At 46.4% G+C, this 26,041-nt stretch overlaps 1 protein-coding gene across 3 annotated transcripts in view; it reads right to left on the reverse strand.

The window, feature by feature from the left end:
* CDK6 (cyclin dependent kinase 6) overlaps positions 1–25,382 on the reverse strand; it is a 598,055-nt gene extending 572,673 nt beyond the window's left edge. For 2 of the 3 annotated variants that reach the window (XM_078664406.1, XM_078664407.1), the window contains exons 1-2: positions 25,220–25,285; positions 22,702–23,097 (exon numbers count right to left, since the gene is read on the reverse strand). In XM_078664406.1, coding sequence (XP_078520532.1) covers positions 22,702–22,928 — 227 coding nt within the window. In that variant the 5' untranslated portion in view covers positions 22,929–23,097; positions 25,220–25,285. The other variant, XM_078664405.1, reaches the window with a different exon arrangement.
* Between the last annotated feature and the right edge of the window lie 659 nt (positions 25,383–26,041).

Genomic DNA, 26,041 nt, shown 5'->3' on the forward strand with positions numbered 1-26,041 from the left:
AGTGAGCGATGGGTGACAGGAGATAGGACAGCCATGGACTGACAGAGGCTACATTCTTCTACCACATCCTCAAAAAGGGACTGCCCACCAAAATACAGCATGGGCTGGATAGCGTACTAGGATTAGACACCAAACCTTGGCAGGAAGTACAGGTACACATATTACACTATTACAGAAAGAAGCATGAAAATGACAGGGAAAAGCAGTAGCAAGCCCAATGACACCCCACTAAGCTGCTCCAACTGAAATGATAAACCGCCCTTTAGGGGGCCACGTTGGCCGCAAGCATGCAAATGGCACTAGTCTTGAAGGGACCTTTGCCACCTAATCCCCAGAGGGATTCCACCCCAGGTGGTTGGCTAAACACATGGCAACCAGAGCAAGCAGGGAATCCAGTCCAGCAAGCATTGGGGTCACAGCCACGGCAGGAAGAGGAGACTGTCTGGGGAGGCACTGCTTTCACGCAGGCACCCAAATAAAAACACGTAGTAAAACCCAAAACCCCAATATGACCCATCCACTTCACACCAACACCAGAAACTCACCACAACGATAAAAACTAGTGACACAGCATTAGTAGAAAACTCAAGCCTTTACTTGCATTCGGGAAAAACTCAGGGCTATGTTCGGGTGATCAGGAATCCGTACTAAACTCCATCATTTAGGTGCACGCAGGCAGCCTAGGATTCACTCTGCTGCTAGTCTTCCAGGGCGGGGTTTGTTGGCCACGACCAGGGGGAGGGCAGTCTGATGAGGAGACGGGCAGTCCCCGGCCAGCACATAAAAGCAATCACCCAGGCCCCCACAACTAAGTCCAAGAGAGATGGGTTCTGATCTCTAGATCTAAAGGACCCGATTTCCCAACATTTTTATGCCTCCAACTAGTGGAGGCCCCCTTTCAGTTCCAAAATGAGGCAATGCTCTGAAGCTAGATTTTCCATGCAATTAGGATGAGGGTGTTCCCCATAGAACTCCATAGTCCACGCACAAGGAACCAACAATTTGGCACCAAGTCAGCAGAGAGATTCACCAGGGAATTCAGCCACCTCAACTTGTTACTCGCAGTACGACAAGACCGAGCCGTGCACTCGACTCCAGTCGTAAGCAAGATATTTTGCTTCCTTCTCTACCCGGAGGCTTCCAACATCCAAAGTCTGCTCATGGGATCACAACCCTCCAAAACAGCAAGAGTAGAATGTAAGAAGTCCCCGATCCACACAGAGGATGGCAGAACCAAAGATCCTTGATCTGAGGGAGAGAGGGGTGCCGGGAGGGAAAGGGCTTCTGTAAATAACCACTGCAGCCCCCACACCAGGTACACAGATCTGCAGATCACTGGAACCCAGCAGGTCGAAGTAAATAACGCAGGGCCTCATGAACATCGTCTAAGGGGGCAATAGGCCCGATCCCAGTCATTGCCACATCCGAACCACACAGGAACCACAGAGCAGCTTCTCAACCCCCACCGGTATTCCTCAATACAATCAATACCACATTAGACCTTAGGAAGGTACCCATTGACCTGCAGGAAGCAGCCCAAAAGTAGTCAAAAACCGAAGCTTCCAGAAACGGGGTTTGGTCAAGTCAAACAACTTCATTAGGGAAAACCACTTTGCACGCCACGTGCAGGAATCAGAAGGGCATAGACGTGTCCTCAGGACATATTGAAATTTTGGCGGATGAGGGCAATGGCGACACACCACCTTTCTTTCTCGCCATAGCCCACATTTTAGTTCAAAAGTAACCATCCAAATTGATAAAGCTACACACACCCCCACACAACAGGGAAAGTAGGGCATTAGAGGGCTGAAAATGCCCATAAAACGATAGTTAGGTAAAAAGAGGCATCAACAATCATGAAGACTACCCCACTAAAGCACTCATCTCCGTCAAGGCAAGAGGGAGTGGGGAGGACCAAACGACCCACAAAATAAAATTCAGGCGACCCATGTCCAAGACTCACCAATTCCTAAAAGTGACACCCAAACTAGGGTCCTCGATTCAGTACTGTTGGAACTGGGGTCACCAGCTCCCCGAGGGTAGCATGGCACGAGCGGGAAGGCATCTGAAAGCTTACGTGTAAAGTGACCATACAGCACACACAACCACTGAGACGGTAAAATGGGCACGCAATGACTGACGCCACTCCAGTGAGTATGTGTAAAAATTAGATAACTTTAATATATATAGAGCAGAGTTAGGGTAATCAAGAATTCACAGTATTATTAGCTTATTAGCTTTCCTTTCAAATACCTGTGTTTCAACACTTGGCAATAAATACTAGAGGAATAAATATTAAATATAAGATAAATACCGAATATTAGTTACTATTAAGTAGTAGATAACCACAGGCCTGACCTCAGCCTTGCTCCTTGTCAGCACCTGCAAGAGAGTCTTCATGAAAACATTCAGAGAACTTTACATCCCATTCAGGGTAAATTTGGCAATAAAGGCATGAATATCACCTTAAAAGCTTTTTATCAGTACATTTCCATAATCCTGTCTGGAAGGAAATAACGTTTCTTCGCACAGCGGTAAACATTTCCTATCTGCAGGAATTGAACATTTCAGTACTCAGCATTTAACAGATCCTGACATAACTGTCGGCCTCGGGGGCAAGAAGATCCGTTAGTACAGCATAGGAAAACCATCCCCTAAGCCTGGGGAAAACATTACATGGAATACTGCGGGATTTCATTTAGCAAGAATAAGCATATAGAACTTGGCTTAGGCCCAGAAAACCTTTCTGATGGGAATAACTATTTCATTGAATGGGAATAACCATTTCAGTAATCCTAGGTAAGCATTACAATAGAGGAATGAACGTTTCCTTACCCCTCAGTAAGCCTTTTCCTGGGCAAGAATAAAACCTGTCATTTGGCAAGAATAGGCATACAAAACTTGGCTTAGGCCTAGAACCCTCCTCTGTAGGAGTTCATTAGTCACAACCTTAGGCTGGGGTAACACCTTCTGTGAAGCAGGAGTAAAACAGTTCTGCAATCAGGCATAGGCATTTCATGTAGCAAAAATGGGCATCCCTTTAGGTAAACACCTTATTAGGTAGACATCCTATTAGGCCCAAATAACCCTTGCATTAGCCAGCACTAAACCGGTATAAGGCCAAAATGAGCATATAACTTTACTCCCCGGCAGGGGTTAACTCAGATGATATTTGCATTAACTAGGCCACAAATGTAGTTATCCCACTAACCTCTGCAGCACTACGCTTTTAGAAATTACTCAGTATTCCTTTAGGTGAACACCACCATTTCCTGCGGTCGAGATAGCTTTAACTTAACTCACATTTCTGTGAGAGGATAAAAGGATTCTATTTCTCCGGTATAAACATATAAATACTTAAATGGTGTATAATAAATAACTGAAGGTCAGACTTCAGCACCTGTAAGAGATTCAATTAAGTAACCTTCATCAACATGGAAATACTCTTAGTCAGAATGACCAACATCTCATCAGGGAAAACATTTCACTAATCTTGAATAAACATTTCATTCAGCCTGTCTAAACATTTCATCATAGATACTCATTCCATTGAAGACCCGGCAACATCTCATTAGGCCGGAATAAAACCTGGCTTATGCAAATAAAGCAGTTCCTTACTTAGGAATAACCCTTTCCTCGGATATAAATACTTATTTTGGTAGGTAACAGCGACCACTTCACATCTAGGCCCTACTAAACCAGGCCAAAGTGAACATTTGAGACATTTCATTAACGGACCCCGAGCCAGGGGTTAACTCAGCGCCCAACTGTCCCTAATGGGCTTTCACTTGTCCTGGTCCAACTCCGGGCCTTTTGTGTGTAAATAGGGCCCTGGCCCCATCTCAGTGCCTGAAAGGGCCAATGAGGGCCAACGGGGCCCAACTACAACTTTTCCCCCGGGGAGGGGCGAACTCGCGGCCTTCTCCGGCTTGCCGCCCTCCTCCCCGGGGGTTTACATCTCTTCTTCGGCTCCTCAAGGAACCCTTGCGCCGGTTCTGGTGTAGGGAGGGCCCGGGATTCTTCCGGGGGCCCCCGGCGACGTTCATTGGCTGTTTCCGGACCTAAATGGCGTGACATGCAGTAAGGCCGCTTCAGCCCAGGCCAATTGCGTCGTGGCAATAGGCGGGGGTGCGGCCTGTGAAGATCGCGGCCGAGCGCCCCCGTCACATGAGGCGGGAACGAGGCTTCAAGGCCTAATGCGGCCTTTCTCTTCAATGCGGCGGCCCTCTAATGGCACCAGGGGCCGCTGAGGAGACTCTCTCTTCTTGGGCTGGGCTGCGGCGGAGATCACGGCACACAGCAACGCGGCGGCGGCACTCTCCAGGCACCGAGGGCCGCCCAAGGGGCAAATGACAGTGAGGAGAGTCCCGAGGGCTCCCACGCTGTAGCGGTAGGTCGGGCGGTGCTTCACATATGCAATAGCGGTTTCCAGGTCACCCACAGCACTTAGTCTTTGCAGCGCCTAGTTGGGCAGAGGAGCGCTGGGCTGGATTGGCGTTCAGGGACACCCAGCGCTTAGAAGCACAACCAAGAGGCTCTGGAGTCGCAGCAGGTCAGCAAATAACACCGTTATTCAGGGGCAATAACAGCAGGCTCCCAGGCTTCTCAATAGCGCTCCTGGAAATCACAGATCCTCAGATGACAGCGCTGGGCAATCAGGGATAGTTAAAGCAATAGCGCTTCTCAGGTACAGCGCTTCGCAGGGGCCCTTCCCATAAATAAGGCAGTTCAGGCAGCACCGGCAGGACAGGTAGTCCAGGGTGCTCGCGCTAGGAAATAGGAGCGCTTAGCCAGCAGGCAGTTTATTTTAGTTGGACGCAAACCAGCAGGTCAGACTGGACAGGCCACACAACAGTGGCAAGTTAGCGCAGGGACCCAGGTGGCGTCAGGGAGCGCAGGGGGTGACTCAGCACCAATACCTGGTTGATACCTTATTAGTCTTGTGAGTAGAAGAGTTTCTTCTTGGTTTCTTGAAGGATCTTGCGCCCTTGTAAATACCAGTCTCTTGATTCCTTAAAAAGGGGGGGGGGGGGGGGTTGAGTTGATGGTTTGTATCAAATCTCCTCAGCCGGTCTCCTCAGGTGGACTCTGGGTTCCCCTCCCGCCGGGCCAGATCAGAGGGGAAGTTCAGGATTCCTCAACACTTGGAAGGCAACACCTAGGCCCTGTCACTCCCAGTGTCATAGGTCCCTGCCTAGGCCCCACTGTCTAAAACTCCTGCGTAGGTTCTCCCCCAGGTCTGTGCTCCCTCAATCTGACAGGAAAGTTTCCCTCCTTTCCTTATATAGTGCCAGTTGACAGTTGGCAATGGCAGTTGGTGTCACCTCACCTGTTCCAGAAGGTTCTAGGAGGTTCCACCATTCTGGCTATGGGCAGGCTGGCAGGCTAGTATTGATACATTGTTTGAAGGGTTCCAGCCAGCTCCTGGCTACTAGAATGCGCCAGAAAGGACCACGCTGCAGTAGCAGGGGTCAGGGGCAGCCATGTTGGGGAAGAGGGCACCTGCACCTTAACATTAGTTTAGCATACGCAGGGCATCTCCACTACACAAGGCCTATACCCTTTTGTTACAATAGGGGTCACCCTAAACTAAGGGAATAAAAAGCTAAAAGAATTTCTGGGAAAAGGGCAAAGTCCTACACATCTCCCCCCCAGCCAAAAGCCAGGGTAGACCGATCATCACCTTGATGGGCTTCCCTGCTTGGGGCGGAAAAAGGTGGACGCAGGCCCGTAACTTCAATGGCATCCGCCAGCTCTTCACTAATCAAACCACCCCACTGGCGTTCCCTAGTGGGATGCGGCATGGACTGACCTCTAGGCAATCCAGAAGCCTCTGGCCCTTGCTTTCTCTCAGAGTGGAGGGGCAATAGCCCCAGGTCCGTGGTACCTTTGGACCACTATCCTTCTCAACCTAGAGTCTAAACCCTTAGGTTGAACTGGTGACAGGGGCGAGTCCTCCCTCTCCCTGGACCCCCTCTCAGAGTTCCGCACCCTCCCAACTGGAGTAGTACCCCTGAGAGTCACCACTGGGGGACTCTGAGTACAGAGGTCCCTCCCCCCAGGTCAGTCAACCCCTGAACCCGGCCACCCAACCCGGGTTCTACACCCTGTGGCTGGACCGATGCTAGAGGAGAGTCCTTCCTCCATCCGCACCCCCTCCTAGGGTTCCGCACCCTCCTACCCGGAGAGATACCCCTGGGAGTCACACCGGTAGGGTCCTTAGTTACCGGTACCCCACCCTCCAGGACAGGCAATTCCTGAACCTGAAACCCCAGTCCAGGTTCTAGACCCTGTGACTGGTCTGAACCCTGAACCTCGGGTACGCTGCCACCATTAGGAGTACCTGGCACACATAATTCCAAGGCTTACAGCTCAAACTCTGTTAGCTGAAGCTGGTGCGCCAGCTTACTTTCATCCATTGCAAGACTCTCCCTCTCCCTCTCATGCTCTAGCATCCTCGACGACGCACGACCCCCAGATATCCTACTTCCTGCCCCAGAACATCTTCCCGGGAGCACATTGTCAGACACAACAATGTTGAGTAGGCCTGGGTCTTCTGGTGTGCCCGCCTCCCTGGGTGTGACCTGCCCCTCCTGTTCCCCATCCCCTCTACCCTCTGGGTGGGCTCCTACCCATGCCCTCAAAGCGGTACGGAGTTCCTTCTTCCCGGTTCTCTACCCAACAGGCACCCCCATCCCCTGACAAAACTTAATTATGCCAGGTGGGGACTCCGATAAATCTGGGAAAAGATACCAGGACGTGGGTGACAGGATTAAGTCAAACAGGTCTTGATACACTCTACAGGCTAGACAGTGGAGGGGTCAATTACTCAGGCTTGCACACACAATAGGTGTGTAGCCTAATTGCTGTGCACCCTGTCCCACTGGAGGGTGCTGCATGGTCACAGGTCCTGGATCCCACCGCTCGACATCAATATGTTGGAACTGGGGTCACCAGCTCCCCGAGGGTAGCATGGCACGAGTGGGAAGGCATCCGAAAGCTTACGTGTAAAGTGACCATACAGCACACACAACCACTGAGACGGTAAAATGGGCACGCAATGACTGACGCCACTCCAGTGAGTATGTGTAAAAATTAGATAACTTTAATATATATAGAGCAGAGTTAGGGTAATCAAGAATTCACAGTATTATTAGCTTATTAGCTTTCCTTTCAAATACCTGTGTTTCAACACTTGGCAATAAATACTAGAGGAATAAATATTAAATATAAGATAAATATTGAATATTAGTTACTATTAAGTAGTAGATAACCACAGGCCTGACCTCAGCCTTCCTCCTTGTCAGCACCTGCAAGAGAGTCTTTATGTAAATATTCAAAGAACTCTACAAACCATTCAGGGTAACTTTGACAATAAAGGCATGAATATCACTGTTAGAAACGGGATCTCTGGCTGGCCAAGGCTTGCGCCAACGTCAGTCAGAGACCACCACTTCCACGTCAGGGCAAGGGAGTCACACACCAAGATAACCCCTGCTCACCCTCTAGGTAACGTGGCGCGAGCAGCCAGGCTAAACTTGGAGGCTATGTAGGTTAGGTGTTTCCGCGCGCACCCAGCAACAACTCCCAAAGCCCACCACAAAGGAAACTCCACACAAGGTTATATAAAAATAGCCTTTGTATTATAATAAACATACATTAGATAAGAACACACATTTTACAATGTGCCAACAGGCACGGGCAGAATTTACAGGGGATATGTACAAGACAGGGCCACATGGACCACTGTCAGGAATCATCACTTTTTAGGAATAGTAATTTAGCACATAGAACACTTTTAGAACAAGTTAGAAAATGTAGCACAAATTAGCACACAACCAGTAATTACTGGTACAGGGTAAGTACCTCCTACACAACCCTAACCACCTTAGGAATATTGCGCAGGGAACCAAAACCTCACTAGCAACACTTGTACTAGGAGAAAAACAACCACCTAAGAATCACTATCATTTAGGGGTACAAGCATAGGCACATTACACATGATGCATTAACATTCAGCGGTGTAGGGAAATAAAACACATGATGTATCAACATTCAGCGGTGCAAGCACAAGCAATTGCGCAACTCACATGAGCCACATCCTGTGGCAGTCCCTAGGCCCTCTGGCCTTGTTGGGGCTAGGACGCCCTGTGTCCCAATGTCAGGGGCCTAAACGTGGCAGCTGCCCACAAAGTGCTGGGCAGCTGTGTCCTCAAGGGGCAACGTTGGAGCCTCGTCGGCTCAAGAACAACAGGATGGCACTCCAGAGCCTCTCTGGGGCTCCAAAACAAATATGGGCTGTGAGCCTCGCAGGGCTCAACAAAGTAAATGCCCCCTAGAGCCTCTTTGGCTCTATTCAATGTTGGGGCGGCCCACTGCACAACCGGGGCCGCCCTGACTCTGTCTCATGCCCGGCGCTGCCTTACATAGGCACCGCCACTTGCAAGGAACCTCTCCCCCCCTTCAGCCTCGGGACACTCACCGGCTGCTGGGGAAGGCTCCTCCTCCTTGGGCGGTGGCGCGGGACTTCTCGGCTGGGGCTCCCTCCAGGCCACGGGAGCCCCGCAGTCACTCGGCTCCTCTCTGGGAACTGGTAAGGACTTGCGGTGGGGGCGGGCACAGACAATGTGCCCCGCGCCCCCTCCGCTCCGCTCCTCACTCTTCAGGGCTCCTCTCCGGCGGCGGCGGCGGTCTCCTAGATGCAGCAGGGCTCCCTCGCATCACGGGAGCCCTGCAAACCGGCCGCCATGCTTCCTCTGCTTCTCCGGGGCTCCCTCTGCACACGGGAGCCCCGCACCGACCCACGCAGCTCCTCCCTTCTCCCCGGACTTCGGGGGCGGCACCTTCCGGCCGGCCGCGCTCGGATTGGCCGGCCGGCCAGTCACTTCCGGGTCGCCGCGGGCAGCGCGGCGGCCCGTCTCTAGCTCAGGCAGGCGGGCAGACAATAAAAGCATCGGCCATCACGGCACTCACGGCGTGGGCAGACGAAGATAAAGTAAAGTTGAAAATAAGCGAGGTGGGCCCTCGCAAATTAAATAATCAAATAAGCGGGGTGGCACCCGCCAATCCTCACGCAAAATGCGTGCAACGAAATGCTCGAAATGCAGCCAGGAGCGTTCTCAAGCGCTAGGATCACAGCACAGCGCTCCCAGGCGCCAAAGGTCCCCAGAGCAGACCCCTACAGCAAGACGGGTCCACGGAAAGCGCTCTCCCAGCACTATAAGCACTACAGCGGCCCCCATGAGTGAAGGGGGGCAGGAGAGCAAGGCAAAGGGGGTCCCCAAAAGTCCAGGACACCATGCAGCAAGAGCACAGGGTCCAAAGCAAAGGTGCAGCAAAGGTGACCCCGCAAAAGTCCTTCAGCCATCCAGGGCATCCAGGGGCTGGGCAGGGCTCAGGGAGGCAAGCCTTCCCCTGAGCCCAAGCAGCAGCACGCCCCTGGTTTGATTCAAGTGTCAGAAACAAGAACAACCTCTGTGGGGACACAGCCCCTTCTTATACTCATAACTCCTTTGTTTGGAGGTGCAGGGTGGGTGGAGACCAGTCGCAGCTGGTCTTGGAGCACCCTTGATGGCCCAACCACCCCTTTCATTCACTGGGGAGGCTAGGGTCGTTAGACACACCACAGGGGGGCGGTCCAGCATTGTGTGGGGAAAAACCCAACCCATTCAGGACACAGGTACACTCCTCCCACACATCACTCATGCTAATCTCACACTCACCACCGGGCAGACCCATCCAGACTTCCTGGAGCCTGGCATGCCAGCCAGGCCCAGCCAATCACGCCCCAGCACCCTCACTGCACACACACATTAATGTCCAGAAGTAGCACTTCCCTTCTAGACACATACATGCCGCATACACCATCTCGCAGCATTCACTCTCACGAGTTCACACATACTAAACTCGAGCCTGCACTCCCCACGCATCAGGAACTACCAGGGACACACACATTCCCCATGCATTCCTATGGGAGGGCAGGCCAGCCATACTACACGCACGCACTTTACTCTGGGACACAGGGAAAAAGTGCGCAGCGACCCAAAAATCACTAACACAGGTTACAGAAACAGGCTAGGCAAAAGCAAAAAGTTGCGGGGTGAACCTGCCAAAAGGGCCAGGTCCAACAATCACCTTAAAAGCTTTTTATCAGTACATTTCCATAATCCTGTCTGGAAGGAAATAACGTTTCTTCGCACAGCGGTAAACATTTCCTATCTGCAGGAATTGAACATTTCATTACTCAGCATTTAACAGATCCTGACATAACTGTCGGCCTCGGGGGCAAGAAGATCCGTTAGTACAGCATAGGAAAACCATCCCCTAAGCCTGGGGAAAACATTACATGGAATACTGCGGGATTTCATTTAGCAAGAATAAGCATATAGAACTTGGCTTAGGCCCAGAAAACCTTTCCTTATGGGAATAACTATTTTATTGAATGGGAATAACCATTTCAGTAATCCTGGGTAAGCATTACATTAGAGGAATGAGCGTTTCCTTACCCCTCAGTAAGCCTTTTCCTGGGCAAGAATAAAACCTGTCATTTGGCAAGAATAGGCATACAAAACTTGGCTTAGGCCTAGAACCCTCCTCTGTAGGAGTTCATTAGTCACAACCTTAGGCTGGGGTAACACCTTCTGTGAAGCAGGAGTAAAACAGTTCTGCAATCAGGCATAGGCATTTCATGTAGCAAACATGGGCATCCCTTTAGGTAAACACCTTATTAGGTAGACATCCTATTAGGCCCAAATAACCCTTGCATTAGCCAGCACTAAACCGGTATAAGGCCAAAATGAGCATATAACTTTACTCCCCGGCAGGGGTTAACTCAGATGATATTTGCATTAACTAGGCCACAAATGTAGTTATCTCACTAACCTCTGCAGCACTACGCTTTTAGAAATTACTCAGTATTCCTTTAGGTGAACACCACCATTTCCTGCGGTCGAGATAGCTTTAACTTAACTCACATTTCTGTGAGAGGATAAAAGGATTCTATTTCTCCGGTATAAACATATAAATACTTAAATGGTGTATAATAAATAACTGAAGGTCAGACTTCAGCACCTGTAAGAGATTCAATTAAGTAACCTTTATCAACATGGCGATACTCTTAGTCAGAATGACCAACATCTCATCAGGGAAAACATTTCACTAATCCTGAATAAACATTTCATTCAGCATGTCTAAACATTTCATCATAGATACTCATTCCATTGAAGACCCGGCAACATCTCATTAGGCCAGAATGAAACCTGGCTTATGCAAATAAAGCAGTTCCTTACTTAGGAATAACCCTTTCCTCGGATATAAATACTTATTTTGGTAGGCAAGAGCGACCACTTCACTTCTAGGCCCTACTAAACCAGGCCAAAGTGAACATTTGAGACATTTCATTAACGTACCCCTAGCCAGGGGTTAACTCAGCGCCCAACTGTTCCTAATGGGCTTTCACTTGTCCTGGTCCAACTCCGGGCCTTTTGTGTGTAAATAGGGCCCTGGCCCCATCTCAGTGCCTGAAAGGGCCAATGAGGGCCAACGGGGCCCAACTACAACTTTTCCCCCGGGGAGGGGCGAACTCGTGGCCTTCTCCGGCCTCCCGCCCTCCTCCCCGGGGGTTTACCTCTCTTCTTCGGCTCCTCAAGGAACTCTTGCGCCGGTTCTGGTGTAGGGAGGGCCCGGGCTTCTTCTGGGGCCCCCCGGCGACGTTCATCGGCTGTTTCCGGACCTAAATGGCGGGGCATTCAGCCCAGGCCAATAGCGTTGCGGTAATAGGCGGGGGTGCGGCCTGTGAAGATCGCGGCCGAGCTCCCCCGTCACGTGAGGCGGGAACGAGGCTTCAAGGCCTATTGCAGCCTTTCTCTTCAATGCGGCAGCCCTCTAATGGCACCGGGGGCCGCCGAGGAGACTCTCTCTTCTTGGGCTGGGCTGCGGCGGTGATCATGGCACACAGCAACGCGGCGGCGGCCCTCTCCAGGCACCGAGGGCCACCCAAGGGGCAAATGACAGTGAGGAGAGTCCCGAGGGCTCCCACGCTGTAGCGGTAGGTCGGGCGGTTCTTCACATATGCAATAGCGGCTTCCAGGTCACCCACAGCACTTAGTCTTCGCAGCGCCTAGTTGGGCAGAGGAGCGCTAGGATGGATTGGCGTTCAGGGACACCCAGCGCTTAGAAGCATGACCAAGGGGCTCTGGAGTCGCAGCAGGTCAGCAAATAACAGCGTTATTCCGGGGCAATAACAGCAGGCTCTCAGGCTTCTCAATAGCGCTCCTGGCAATCACAGATCCTTAGATGACAGCGCTGGGCAATCAGGGATAGTTAAAGCAATAGCGCTTCTCAGGTACAGCGCTTCGCAGGGTCTCTTCCCATAAATAAGGCCGTTCAGGCAGCACCGGCAGGACAGGTAGTCCAGGGAGCTAGCGCTAGGGAATAGAAGCGCTTCGCCAGCAGGCAGTTTATTTTAGTTGGACGCAAACCAGCAGATCAGACAGGACAGGCCACACAACAGTGGCAAGTTAGCGCAGGGACCCAGGTGGCGTCAGGGAGCGCAGGGGGTGACTCAGCACCAATACCTGGTTGATATCTTATTAGACTTGTGAGTAGAAGAGTTTCTTCTTGGTTTCTTGAAGGATCTTGCGCCCTTGTAAATACCAGTCTCTTGATTCCTTAAAGGGGGGGGGGGGTTGAGTTGATGGCTGGTATCAAATCTCCTAAGGCGGTCTCCTCAGGTGGACTCTGGGTTCCCCTCCCGCTGGGCCAGATCAGATGGGAAGTTCAGGATTCCTCAACACTTGGAAGGCAACACCTAGGCCCTGTCACTCCGAATCGAAAGTTGAGTTCCTAGATATAAATATTAAAAACAAAGAAGGTGCTCTCGAAGTGGACTTGTTTACTAAGCCTACCGCTCGAAATACTCTTTTGCACTTTAAGAGTTACCATCCACGATGCCAGAAGGACAGTATCCCCTTCTCTCAATTTTTGAGAGTAAGGCGGAACTGTACTAGTATAAAAGACTTTGACACTCAAGCTGAAATCATGAAGCGAAAATTCATTGAGAGAGGATACCCACGTCGTTTAGTTAGAGGAGCATACAAGAGAGCGAGATTTTATGATCGTGACACTCTTTTGAACTCACAAAAACAGAAGGTAGATCCGAAATTAGTATGTATTACTAAACATTCAACTATGAATTCCACGATTAGGCAGATAATAAATTCAAACTGGCATCTATTAAATGTTCTAGATAACCAGAATAAACTACAGAAACCCATGTTTGCCCATAGGCGAAACAAAAACCTAAAAGATCAAGTGGTCCATTCTCGGCATAAAGGCAATACTATTAGTACTCCCTTTATTCAGAAATCAATTGATGGAGCAAATGCCATCAAGGGCACCTCACGCTGTGGTTCCTGCCAATCCTGTGATACCATTATAATAGGCGAAACAATGGATTTCAACAAGACAAAGATTCAAGCAAAAGAATTTTGGACCTGCAACACAAAAAATGTTGTGTATTTACTCATATGTCCGTGTAATCTTGGATATGTGGGTGAGACGTCCCGCATGATAAAGACTAGGCTAACCGAACATAGGTCCGCTATTAAAACACAAAAGATCACAGCTCCGTTGGTAAACCATTTCATAGAATATAAACACAAACCTGAAGAATTGAAATGGCGCATTTTAGAAAAAATCCATGTGCAGCAAAACCAAGGAGGAGATGATATCCGTAGAAAAAGAGAGGTCTTTTGGATCTTTACCCTTGGGACTTTCGACCACGGATTAAACCAAGATTTGCCGTGGGAAAACGCAATAATATGACACCACTGAGAATTTGGTCAGATTATTGCGATAATCACATGTAATGGAAAATAGTTTTTCTACTCTGATTATGCCTTTTTTTCTATAAAATCTCAAAATGATGACACTGATATTTAAATCCCAAAATGATGATCTGATATCTAATCAGTACTTATTTAAAGAAAGTGTTGCTTTAAATAAGGGCGGAGCCTACTCAGGAAATAAATAGCAGTGGTAAAAGGACTACACGTAATCATCCTTTTCTACATGAACTACTGGGGGAGGCAGAGACGCTTCGAACTCCGCGCATATCATAACGGTAAGAACTCGCTAAGCTCCGCACAACCTTCGCACTGTTAGCACGCAATTCCGTATTGTCTAAACAGAATTTTGTTTAAGACTGCCCCCATCATACCTCTATTTTAATTTTAACCGAGTGGTTTTGGCCCCCCCCTTTTTCTATACAGCGGGCGTTGTCACGTTCAACAGGCATCCATTTCGAACTACAGCCGCCTTTGAACTACAGCCGCCTTTTTAAACGAAAGCGGAGCAAAGACATACCACGGTTTCCGCCCTTTCCTGCGTTTCCCTGAGCTCTCCGCGAAAGGTAAACACTAGCAAAAAGAAGGTATTTTAGACCTTTTAAGTAATCCTTTCAACAGCTATTGACACAAAACAATATTTTCTTCTAGCTAAACGAATAACCGGCTTTATCAACTGCAACACTCGCTTTTAATGAAAATAACGGAGAACGGTTTCCCTCGCTTTTAAAGACGATGAAAAGTATTTGTAGGTAGTAGTAAGATGGAAGCAGTGATTACTGTTTAAACAGGTAAGAATATCACCTAAAAGAACGCCTAACTGAGATAAGGAGAAATTTGAAACATCTAGTAAACTGGTATAGGACTTTATACATCGTAATTTTTTCTTTCTAAACAGTTATCACATACCGACTCCGGATATTAGAGGAGAGGTGCCTTACTCCCTTCATCTACCACGAACCTATTGGTTCATAACTTCTTTTTTAGGTGAGAATATTTGGTAATTAAATTCAAATAAATCGATGTAGGCTCTTTTGAGTCCGTCTACCAATATAACATATCAATCATTTTTGATCTTCCTGTTGACGCAATATAAATTCTAAAAGAATCAGATTTTCTTTAACCACATTTTATTAACCTTTGGTTTTTAAATTAAATTAGACATCATGCCAAAATAGTCCAGCATATGCACAATAAATCTGTCTCATCAATAAAATTAACTTCTAGCCAAATTCGCCTTTTCTTACTTTTTTAAGATAGGTTATCTACCATTAAAAAATTATATGCAGGTGAGATAGATTGAATAAAGCCTTTTGTAATAGCTTACTCTGTTTATTTAGAACTATAGGTATTTTTTTGAAATATAAGATTCCCAAAATGTTACGCCATTTCTCTCGAACATATATTCTTGGGAATATTTCCGTTATTAATAATACTGTGATGTACGTTTGTTTATTACGTCTATGAAATATGTAAGTGTTTTCCAACTTTGTGTGCTCAATCAAATTTGTACTACAATATAAGTCTGGCTAGGTAAAGAAAAAGAAAAAGAAAAATTTCTTTCAACTGAATCATGTTCTATCTATGTAAATACAAGAAATAGCAATGCACTGTGATTTAAATGTTATTTTGTTTTATTTTATTTCATTTAGAAAAAGTGGCTGAATACCGATCTGTCCTGATGAAGACAAATGACTTTGTCGAAACGCGTTGACACACAGTCTTATTTTTCATAAAACTTGAGAATTTATTTTTAAGAAAAAGCCCCCCCCTTTTTTTATGTGTATCGATATGTCTGCTTTATATCTATTAATGAAAAGCCCGATGAAGTAACATTTATTCGTATTATGTAACCTCTTTTATTGAATCACATGTATCCATACATCTTTTATATTTGTATTAAAAACTAACCTTTTGATATCATTCCAGTCCATTGCTTTAATTTTATCAATTATGTGTTTATGAATATGTTTTTTTGAAATAGCCAGCTTTTTGTTTTAATTGTCTGCCTGGGTAGATACCTTTACACAAAAAAAGTTAGCGCAGGGACCCAGGTGGCGTCAGGGAGCGCAGGGGGTGACTCAGCACCAATACCTGGTTGATATCTTATTAGACTTGTGAGTAGAAGAGTTTCTTCTTGGTTTCTTGAAGGATCTTGCGCCCTTGTAAATACCAGTCTCTTGATTCCTTAAAGGGGGGGGGGGGGGTTGAGTTGATGGCTGGTATCAAATCTCCTAAGGCGGTCTCCTCAGGTGGACTCTGGGTTCCCCTCCCGCCGGGCCAGATCAGATGGGAAGTTCAGGATTCCTCAACACTTGGAAGGCAACACCTAGGCCCTGTCACTCCCAGTGTCATAGGTCCCTGCCTAGGCCCCACTGTCTAAAACTCCTGCGTAGGTTCTCCCCCAGGTCTGTGCTCCCTCAATCTGACAGGAAAGTTTCCCTCCCTTTCCTTATATCGTGCCAGTTGACAGTTGGCAATGGCAGTTGGTGTCACCTCACCTGTTCCAGAAGGTTCTAGGAGGTTCCACCATTCTGGCTATGGGCAGGCTGGCAGGCTAGTATTGATACATTGTTTGAAGGGTTCCAGCCAGCTCCTGGCTACTAGAATGCGCCAGAAAGGACCACGCTGCAGTAGCAGGGGTCAGGGGCAGCCATGTTAGGGGAAGAGGGCACCTGCACCTTAACATTAGTTTAGCATTACGCAGGGCATCTCCACTACACAAGGCCTATACCCTTTTGTTACAATAGGGGTCACCCTAAACTAAGGGAATAAAAAGCGAAAAAATTCTGGGAAAAGGGCCAAGTCCTACAAGTACCCTACCAAAATCTTGTGTAAAATGGACGCACAAAAGGCCCAAAAAGGACAGGCACAAAAATTTCTGAAAAGTAAAGATGCATGTCTGTCTCTAACAAGCTAACCTACAACCCATAGCTCTCATCCAACAGGTCAGCAATCAAGCCAGAATTGCACCACCTTGATTGGGGCCCGCAATCTATTTAGCAGCCACCTCCGCAGTTCCAATGAGACCCGAAGGTTCAAGCCAACAAAGACCATGAACTGTTTTTTACTGACATTTTTTACAAATAGACTCTTCATGCTGTGCCAAGTACAGACACTCCTGGATGCCAGAAAGCTACAGATTACCCCTTCGGACACCATCCCAATACCTGCAATGTTCCAAAAGTTACGTATTATTGCATCTTTGTACATCCTCTACTTAGAATGGATGTAGCCGCATCCATCCGTAGCAAGAAATATGCCTAGTCACATCGAGCCTACATCAACATTTTTACAATGCTTGCATAGGGAACTTTCTCATCTCACTTACACTGAACCAAATGCTAGTACTCCAGACACACTACACAGAGCGCTCCTACACAACACATGGTACCAACACATTACCGCCGTGGGTGCCTAGACGTCGGCTAAGTCATGCTATGTCTTCTCGCCGATACCCCCCGTGGGTGCAGACAGACTTTACTTATCCCAAAAACTAGTCCCTGAAAAAACAAAAAAATCTTTTCCACCTGTACTTATGTAGGAATAAGGCCAAAATACAACCCAGTAGAGTAGAACCCCAAAGAGTAGTGGTAAACATCACCTGGTATGGAACCAACCCCACAGTGTTACACCTTTTCATTGAGCCTAGTGACATTCAAACCGAGCTAGACAGGATGCGCATGTGGGGCACCTTAGGGGAGAACACTGTTTGGCCCAGAGATTTCCCAGAAAAGAAGTTCTTGAAGGTAGTAAGACCACTGCACAAGTGCAGAAACATATCCGCTCCCACCTCTGTCTGGTGTCCCAAGGTGGCCCATGAGTATCTGGGTCAGTATTCCTTAATAACTGACATGGAGTTCCAGTGCAGGGCCATTCACCTTAATATCAGGAGAAATTAGTTTAGAAGGGAAGGGTTGAATGTTAAAGGTCTCTTATGTTATGTTAAAGGTCTCCTATAACGCGCATGACTCACCCAGGGGCATCTCAGCGCTAGCTAGACAGAAACCTAAAGGAAAGAAAGATAAGATGCCAAAGCAACAGAGAAATATTAGAATGAGAAAGCCTTCAATAGTTTCCTAAAAACAAGGTAAGGTAATGGCAGCATAGATACTAAATGTCAGAAATACTGCAACACTGAGATAAATAGGTACACATGGGTAGAAGGGAAGGGGCAACTCCTAATTGTATGGAAACTTACACTATATTCCTTGTGTTTCAGAGACAAAGGAAGGATGCCGTTTGGCACCAATGTACATTGTGAAGCAATACTGCATGTAATGGATATGCAATGGGGCACTAATCTGTGTTGACGTACTCATTCTAGCAATGAGGGGAGTTTGCCTACACCCATTTCAGGACCGAACTTGGTGGCCCCTGCCCCTTGTAACCATACACACCCCGACCCTGGTCAACTCTATTGCATCAGGCTTGAGAAAAAATGTATGATAATTACATTGGCTGGGCTCAGTACATTCTGGAAGAATTCAGATTGATTTCTAACACTCAAGTAAAACGTCAGAGGGCCCATACCCTTCTTCACCTTGCAAAAGAAGGCGAACGCTCACTGGTTGCAAATAACCAGATGAGAGCTACTTGAAATGATCACCAATAAAGAGTTCAACCTAAATGCTATCAAGGAAGAACTAAGAGCCATCCACCTCATGGTGATGCAACATCAATATGTGTTAGATTTTGATGACCGAGCTGGAGGGTGGGATGTGTGCCAAAATGAGTGCTTCCTGTTGTACTTTCATCCCCAGAAATGACCTCGAAAACTGTACACTGATTAATGCCATCCACCAACTATTACACCCTCAAGCTGACACGAAGAAGGAGGGAGATGCCCCTGGGCAGAATTGGTTTACAGCCTCATTTTCCTGGATCCCCGATGGGTGACCAGATTGTGTCTGGCAGTCCACAAGTTATGTAAAATGCAAGTAACTAGGGAATTAGTAGTAGACACCACAGAAACACAGAAAACCTTGAACAATGTGACTGTCATGAAGTATTGGGGTATAGGATGTAGTTGAAAATTCAACCAGAGGGGGAATGTTAATATTGATAAATATGATGTCAAATATAAATCAGGATATATGTACGTAAAATAATGAACTTGCATTGATCTTGTGGAATTCACCCGAAAGGACATCCCCTTCAACCCAGAGTCAGAAATACATGGACAGGTAGGCCCTGCAACCTAGACCCGAAGCAACTGATTGACAGGCCACAGGTGGGGTGTCACATCGCCCTTAGACAAACACAGAAACAGGAAAACCCAGATCGATCCCACAGATAGACAGCAACATCACAAGGGTCTCAGGAGATTCCCATCCCCACTAAGTTAGGAATACACAGCCAATCAGAACACAGCATGCACACTACATACAGTTGTCACACCCTCCCAAGGTAGACATCTGGACAAGTACCCATTAGCTCCGCATTGGGTCCAAGCAGGGTCAAGACCCACCTAAGTTTCTTATCAAGTAATCAGATGTATGACTTGTGACTAGGCCCAGATTCCTGTTCTACAAAGAATGCAGACAATGATGTATTACATTTTGGGAAACGTATAAATAGACAGCCAAAACCAATGTGCTTTGAGACTGTCTTCAGACCCCGACTCTCTTGCCTGCTCTCCTTGCCGCTAAGTTTAATTAAAGCAACTGTTCCTGTTTTGCCAAACGACGCTTTCTTTTTTTCCAAGGTAAATTCATATGAGAGCAAGATTAAGAATATTGCGATGTCATAAGCATTTGCAGTTATTGTGTGAGTGATTGTTTGCTTGGATGGAATGTAAGCAACGGTTTTCAGAGCTCACCATAAAGGGGGAAATGTTAGGGGTTTCTGGTTTTATTTCATAACTACAACTTCACTGTGCCTATGTTTTACATGAATTTAAAGATTCTAAACATGTATTACGTTGGTATGACTGAAAGTAACCAGAACTTCCCTTTAACAGGGCTTTTTCAGTACATTTCTGCTTTTTATGATATACTACATCCTGAAATCCCTGCACTGGAATAACTTACTACCGGCTTGGATAATCATGCATATTTATTAAACGAATCCAAAGTTCCCAGCAAATGAACACTTTTTTGGTTTGCATGAAACACGAAATAACAAAAGTAAGCTACACTTGGTAAGTGTCTTCCGTGTGGGGTACAGATATGTGATATTATCCCAAAGCTGTTAGCAAATTACTGATTTTTGACACTCCCCTCTCCTTTATGGTTATCCCTTCTGCTAGCATCTGCAGGAAATGTGTTTCCTGCACTTGGCTGAACTTGCCAACAGCCTGCCGAATTACAAGCAGATTCATTAAACAGTACCACAGTTATTAACATATAAACATTGTATTGCCCCTCCCTCAGTTTTACCTAGCCCATACAACCTTCTTGGATTTTCACCAAACTTTATTTACTCATACAAGCATATGAGTATGTGGTTTATTTCCCCCTTTAAAAGAATCTGCACAAATCTTAAAATACCAGGGGTAATCTAGACAAGCTGTCTGCCAAGTTTTGTCAAAATGCATCAAACAGTAGTAAAGGTGTAGGCAAATAATAAAAAAAAACTTTATAACTGTAAAGTTATCTTTAACCTTTCACACTTTGAAGCTCCCTGACACATTTTTGTAACACCAATTCCAAGAGTCCTGAACGAATTTATACAAAACCAAGAAACGTCACTAAATAAAGTTTTAGTGTCATGCCATGCTTAGTGTAATTAAGTTCAAAGTATTGTACCTATAAAGGAGAGCAAAGATGGCTTAGGAAGTTAAAATGTGAAACACTATGTTTTTTAGCCCTTTCATTTTTACCTCCAGCACAAAACTTGCCATGCTGAACCTAAACGAGATACAACTATTTTTTGAAAGTGTTGGGCAGATTCGTCTAATGCCACCAAATTTATTACCAAATAGAAAAATGGCTTTTCAAAGGGAAATCTGGCCTTGCCATAGCTACAGTGTTTCTATTGCCAACTCTGAACTAAAATCCATAAAGTATACTCTGGTTCTTGATTGGCCAATTCATAGTAATGTCAGCTAGTAGCGCTGGTCTCTGTCCTTAGGAACAGAGGCAGGCGCTGTTTTGAAAATATGAGAATAATAGATTCAAACACTCAAACCAATTCAAGACTAAACAAGCATGACCACAATACAACACACCACAACAACTCAAACTATCAACACAAAACATGAATTCAACACAACTCTGCCATATACTAATAGTACAACATACAAGAGAATACCACACACCAATAAAACACAGCTTACCATCACAATACAATACCATGAATGGCACAATAAAACAACACTATGCCACAACACCAAACATTAGATATAACACAATAGGATAACAATAGAACACAATAAAAATAGTGCATGACAAACTTGATTGGTTAGTGAGAAGCCCAAACTTACTTTGTTCACATGTATTAGTTCATAAATCATGACAGATTTCAATTTTAATTTTCTTTATTGAAATCATGTTTTAAAGGACTCAGCTCTGCTTCACAATACTCCACTTTCTAAAACTATTTCCAATATACAACAAAATCTTTAATCTCACAAAAACAAAGATACTACATACGAATGTTCAAATTCATTCAAATCCCATGGAATAATTCTTGTAGAATAAGTACAGCCACAGCAAACACGTATTTCATGGCAAAACAACCGCTTCTTCAGGGCTCATATACAATATGATGTAGTTATAGGATACCAACAATAGACTTCCAACGGATCGCGTGATCAGAAACTCATATTGTAATGCCTCTAACCCTTTAATGTATTACAGTCCTTACAGCTTCACTTACAAATGATCTTCCAAAATTAATATCACTGCCAATTCTAATGAGTTAAATTGTCACCATGTTCTGCTACTTTCCTTCAGTTCATAGTATATCTTTTAATTGGGCCTTAGATCCGCGCAGATCGTCGTCCCTTGTGAACTCCCTTCAGCAGAGCAAAATAAATGCATGGTAACCCAACATAAAAACCACAGCTAAACAACACACGCACGACATCACAACACAATAATGCAACAAAATATCACAGCAGAACATCACAACACATAGTAAGTCAACAGCAAACTACATTGTAACAACACATCAGTAAAGCATCACAACAATATTACAAGATAAAAATACAATCTACACAACAGAACAGTACAAACCAGTCAACAATGCAACTCTAACAACAACAAACTATGACACTACAACAAACACACTATAACAAAACACAGCACAACAGTCAAAACAGCACAAAAACAGCATAACAACACCTCTACTAACTTTCCACCACTCATCCAGCTCTAACAACATTTGACTTGGTTAGAGGTGGACATTTATGTTGCAGGTGCTATGATGCTGCTATATACAGTGTAAGCATTTTGACACCGAAAATGCATATTGTGGGTTTTCATGCAGGAACCATAGGCTACACTTTTTGGGTACATAGTGTACGTCTATGGACTCCTTGTAAGGCTACAGTGCTCATACAGCCCACAGCTTCTGGGCTATGTAAATACTGCGACATTTCTCAGGCTCCACAGATGTATACTGTGCACCTCAACTGAGGTCCATAGGTATACATAAATATCTTAGATTTCACTCATCAGATCCCTGAAATGCAAGATTCCAGGGGAGTATCTATTAATAGTTCAATCAGTAGAATGGCACTAAAGCTCAGAGGTATGAATGGCCTCTTGCACAGAAATTATGGCTTTATTTTACCACTCAACTAGTAATGTAGGGCGCCAATTCATCTTCCTCGCTTGCGTTGGGGACCTTGGTGTCCTTAGCCTTACATGCACAAAGCAAACTGATACAATGTTTAACTCTACTCTCTCACCTGACCACATTGGGATGTTCAAAGGTTTCTAGATGTCGAAGCACGGCCACCTCACGGATAGTGGACAGCGGCATTCCCTCCTCGCCAGTCTGTACGCGCACCTGCTTCAGCGCCACAAAGCGGCCTCCGTTCTTGAGATCACGAGCCTTGAAGACTTTGCCATAAGCACCTTCCCCAATCTCTGCAACACATTCATACTGCTGGTCAGCTTGGCTGCCCCTCTCCATTGCTGGTCCGCAGAGGGGCCCGGTCTCCTGAGTATCCAAGGGTGCGTCTGGAGCCTCAGCAGTGGGCACCCTCGTCTCACCCTGAGTGCATCTCAATACCCTTTGCTTATTTTGATGGACGCCGGATCACCCACAAGGGATGAAGACTCATTTTCTCATTCTGTCAGATCTGTGGAAGAAAACACAAATATCATTATGTAATCTTGGACTCTAAGAGAGAACTCATGTTTAATGTGTTTATTCATATATCCATGACATTCTTTGTATAGGGTACTTCTACAAAGCAGGCAGGATTTCTTTATTGCAGGTAGAAACCCTCTGCCTTTTCACTCAAATATTAAACATGCTGAATTGCTCCCAAGGGTTTGCCCCTACTAGCAGGCCACTAGAAGCACCTTCAACCGGTCCTGTTTATTTTCAGACAACTCTGCTTTGCATTTTCGGGTTAGTGGGCCTAAACGTTACATAAAATAGACAAATTACAATTTCCAGCATATTCCCAGCAACTGCCTAAAAGACCAGTAAAGGAGGAAGGCGATCCTCATATCATGGCTCAACAAAATACTTTGCTACTTATGTCCTTTGTACCTGACATGTTGGAGTAAAGAGAATGAGGAACGTGCATCCTTTGGAAACACAGCTAGTACATGTTGTGCAGTGTAAAGTGGTCTCTTGATAGCCAGCACATTCACGATTCACCCACTGTCCGGTGTATTGTCAACTGCGCATTGCATGCTGGGATTTACCAGCTTGCCGCTGGCTCCAGCAAAGCTACAACCCCAAAGCCGAGACTGGTTATCGTGTCAAACGTGACTTGGGGGGGATGGGGGGATGGAGGGGGAGAGACACTCCATGGCAACCATGTATGTATCAGCAATTGCAAACGTGAAACTACATGTCCCAGTGTCCAAAGTGCTGATGCCTAAAAAGCCTGGGCTGGCTGACTGACTTACTGTCTAAGATGTGCCTGGGTGTAATTTGGCGATTACGTCAAAGGAAAGTAATTCCTCCTTGCATATCGTGGTCTTATGTTCTGCGTTGTTGTAGTCCTGGGTTTATAAGGGTATCACCACAACTACAAGTACCAGGATGCAAAGATATTCCAAGTTTGAACACCTGAGATCAGCGGAACAGGGCGTCTTCGTGGGTGGGAAGAGGGACAGTTGAATGAATGGCGTGTACGCTCCCTTCCGCCCACTCGTGAAATGCTTGCACCCACTTATGTTTATTTGCATTCTATTGGCGCACGAAAGAAAACAAAATGAAATTATCGCCCGTTGCGACGAGTGTATACGTTTGTGTTGCGAGACAATGCGATGAGAAATGCACGCTGTGTAGCAGCCAGCGTCGTTGCATTAACACGTGGTGAGCGAGCGGCTGGGGTTTTCTGGTGGGTGTGAGGCGCTGCTCGGGTCTTGTAAAAGGAGCGAGAGTTTTTTCAGCAGTTGTCCAGCCTGTGTTACAGTTATCAAGTGACAAGAAGCGAAATGGTTAAATTAGGGCGAAAATGCAAGCAAGAGAACCAGTCTCGTCGCCGCGGCGCCCTTGCCACGTGCTGGAGCTGGATGGAGGCGCTGCAAGAAACTCCATAGCTTCAAGGCGTTTTATTTTAGGAAGGAATACTTTTACCCAATAAGGAAAGCTGTTTTGCTAACTTTTTCCAAAGATTACTCCCCATTACTTTCAAGAGTAAAAGAATACAAATTACCTATTTTTCCCTTTAATAATTCTGCAAAGGAACACAAGTCCCATGGAAAAATGAACCGTAAAATAATACACAGCGCAGGTTCATCCTTTCATCCACATGCATCGCAAAGGCCAGCCCCTCGCCTCCGGGTAACTTCACGTGGACACAAGAGGTTACTTACTGGCCACTCCTTGAGAAGTACCACCGGCACAGGTCACAAACTGGCGGTCCGACTTTCACCCAGATCCGACAACGGAACGAGATACCTGCTCGGAGCCAATGGGAAGCCTTCCCCACTTAAACAGCCACCCTAAAGGTATTGCAAATGGGTTTGAAGTTGATTTTTTTTAAATGAGGTTGCACGCGGCCAGGAACGGAGCACACAGGTAGGTAAGACCGTGCTGACCGCACCACTCTGTGCAGAAATTCACCTTCCTCCTGCTGTCACTTTAACATTTCTTTCGCTTTTTTTATTTTCATGGCTAAAAAATGTCCGTTTCAAGGTTCTCTGTGACGGCTGCAGTACAACGCGTGCCCACGCACCCCACGGGTTCCCAGAGGAAGCCGTCCTGATATCCGCTCTCTCGCCCCTTGAGCCGAGTACCTTTCTCTCTGGCTTCGCAGGAGAGCGCGGCGACCCTGCCTCTCGCTCTCCCTCACTCTCTCTCTTACTTACGCTGTTCCTTTCCCACGCTGGTTGAATGTGACTTGACCCCCGCATCAAAAAAAGTTTGACACAGAGCTCGAACATTTCCGCATTCCTCGCTGACTACAAAGGCTCGAGCCGCCCGCCGCCGCCTCCTGCTCTGTATCTGCGCTCGGTCCTAGCACTCAATGCAGTCTTTCTTGGGCTTCTGCCGAGAGAGGGAAGGCAGCCCCTGAAGGGTCCCCAGGCCCAGACGCCGCTGCGCTGGAGTCTGACCTGCTCTGCCTGCACACGGGGGTGTCCGCGGCTCCTGTGCCAAGCGGTAGGCGCTGCCACGGGGAAGTTATTAGTCTGTGGTTTTTAAATTCAACCATGGCAGTTTAAGAATAATAAACTGTGAATGTGGCAACATAAACACACCTTCCTGCCTTTTAAACTTCTGACTACAATAGATGCATCTCATAATAATACAGCATCTTTTAGAGGTGTGGTCTATTTAACTAGGACCTAATGTAGATTTCCCATGGGAGCCAATTGGTCAGATGTATTATAAAAGTTACTCGCAATAAACTATGCAGAGTTTTTCACAAGCTTCACAAGCTCTCAAACGACCTCCTGGAAAGACCAGCACAAAAATCAAGACTGCAGATTGTGTAACTACAAACACGAATCCTTAGCTCATATGCTTTGTGCATGTCCGAAGTTATTAAAAGAAAGATACTTTCGAAGGAAACATTTATTATTATGAATAAACGAACATGCAGAGAAGCTGTAACCACC

The sequence above is a fragment of the Lissotriton helveticus genome, chromosome 10 (genome assembly GCF_964261635.1).
Source record: "Lissotriton helveticus chromosome 10, aLisHel1.1, whole genome shotgun sequence".
NCBI lineage: Eukaryota > Metazoa > Chordata > Amphibia > Caudata > Salamandridae > Lissotriton > Lissotriton helveticus.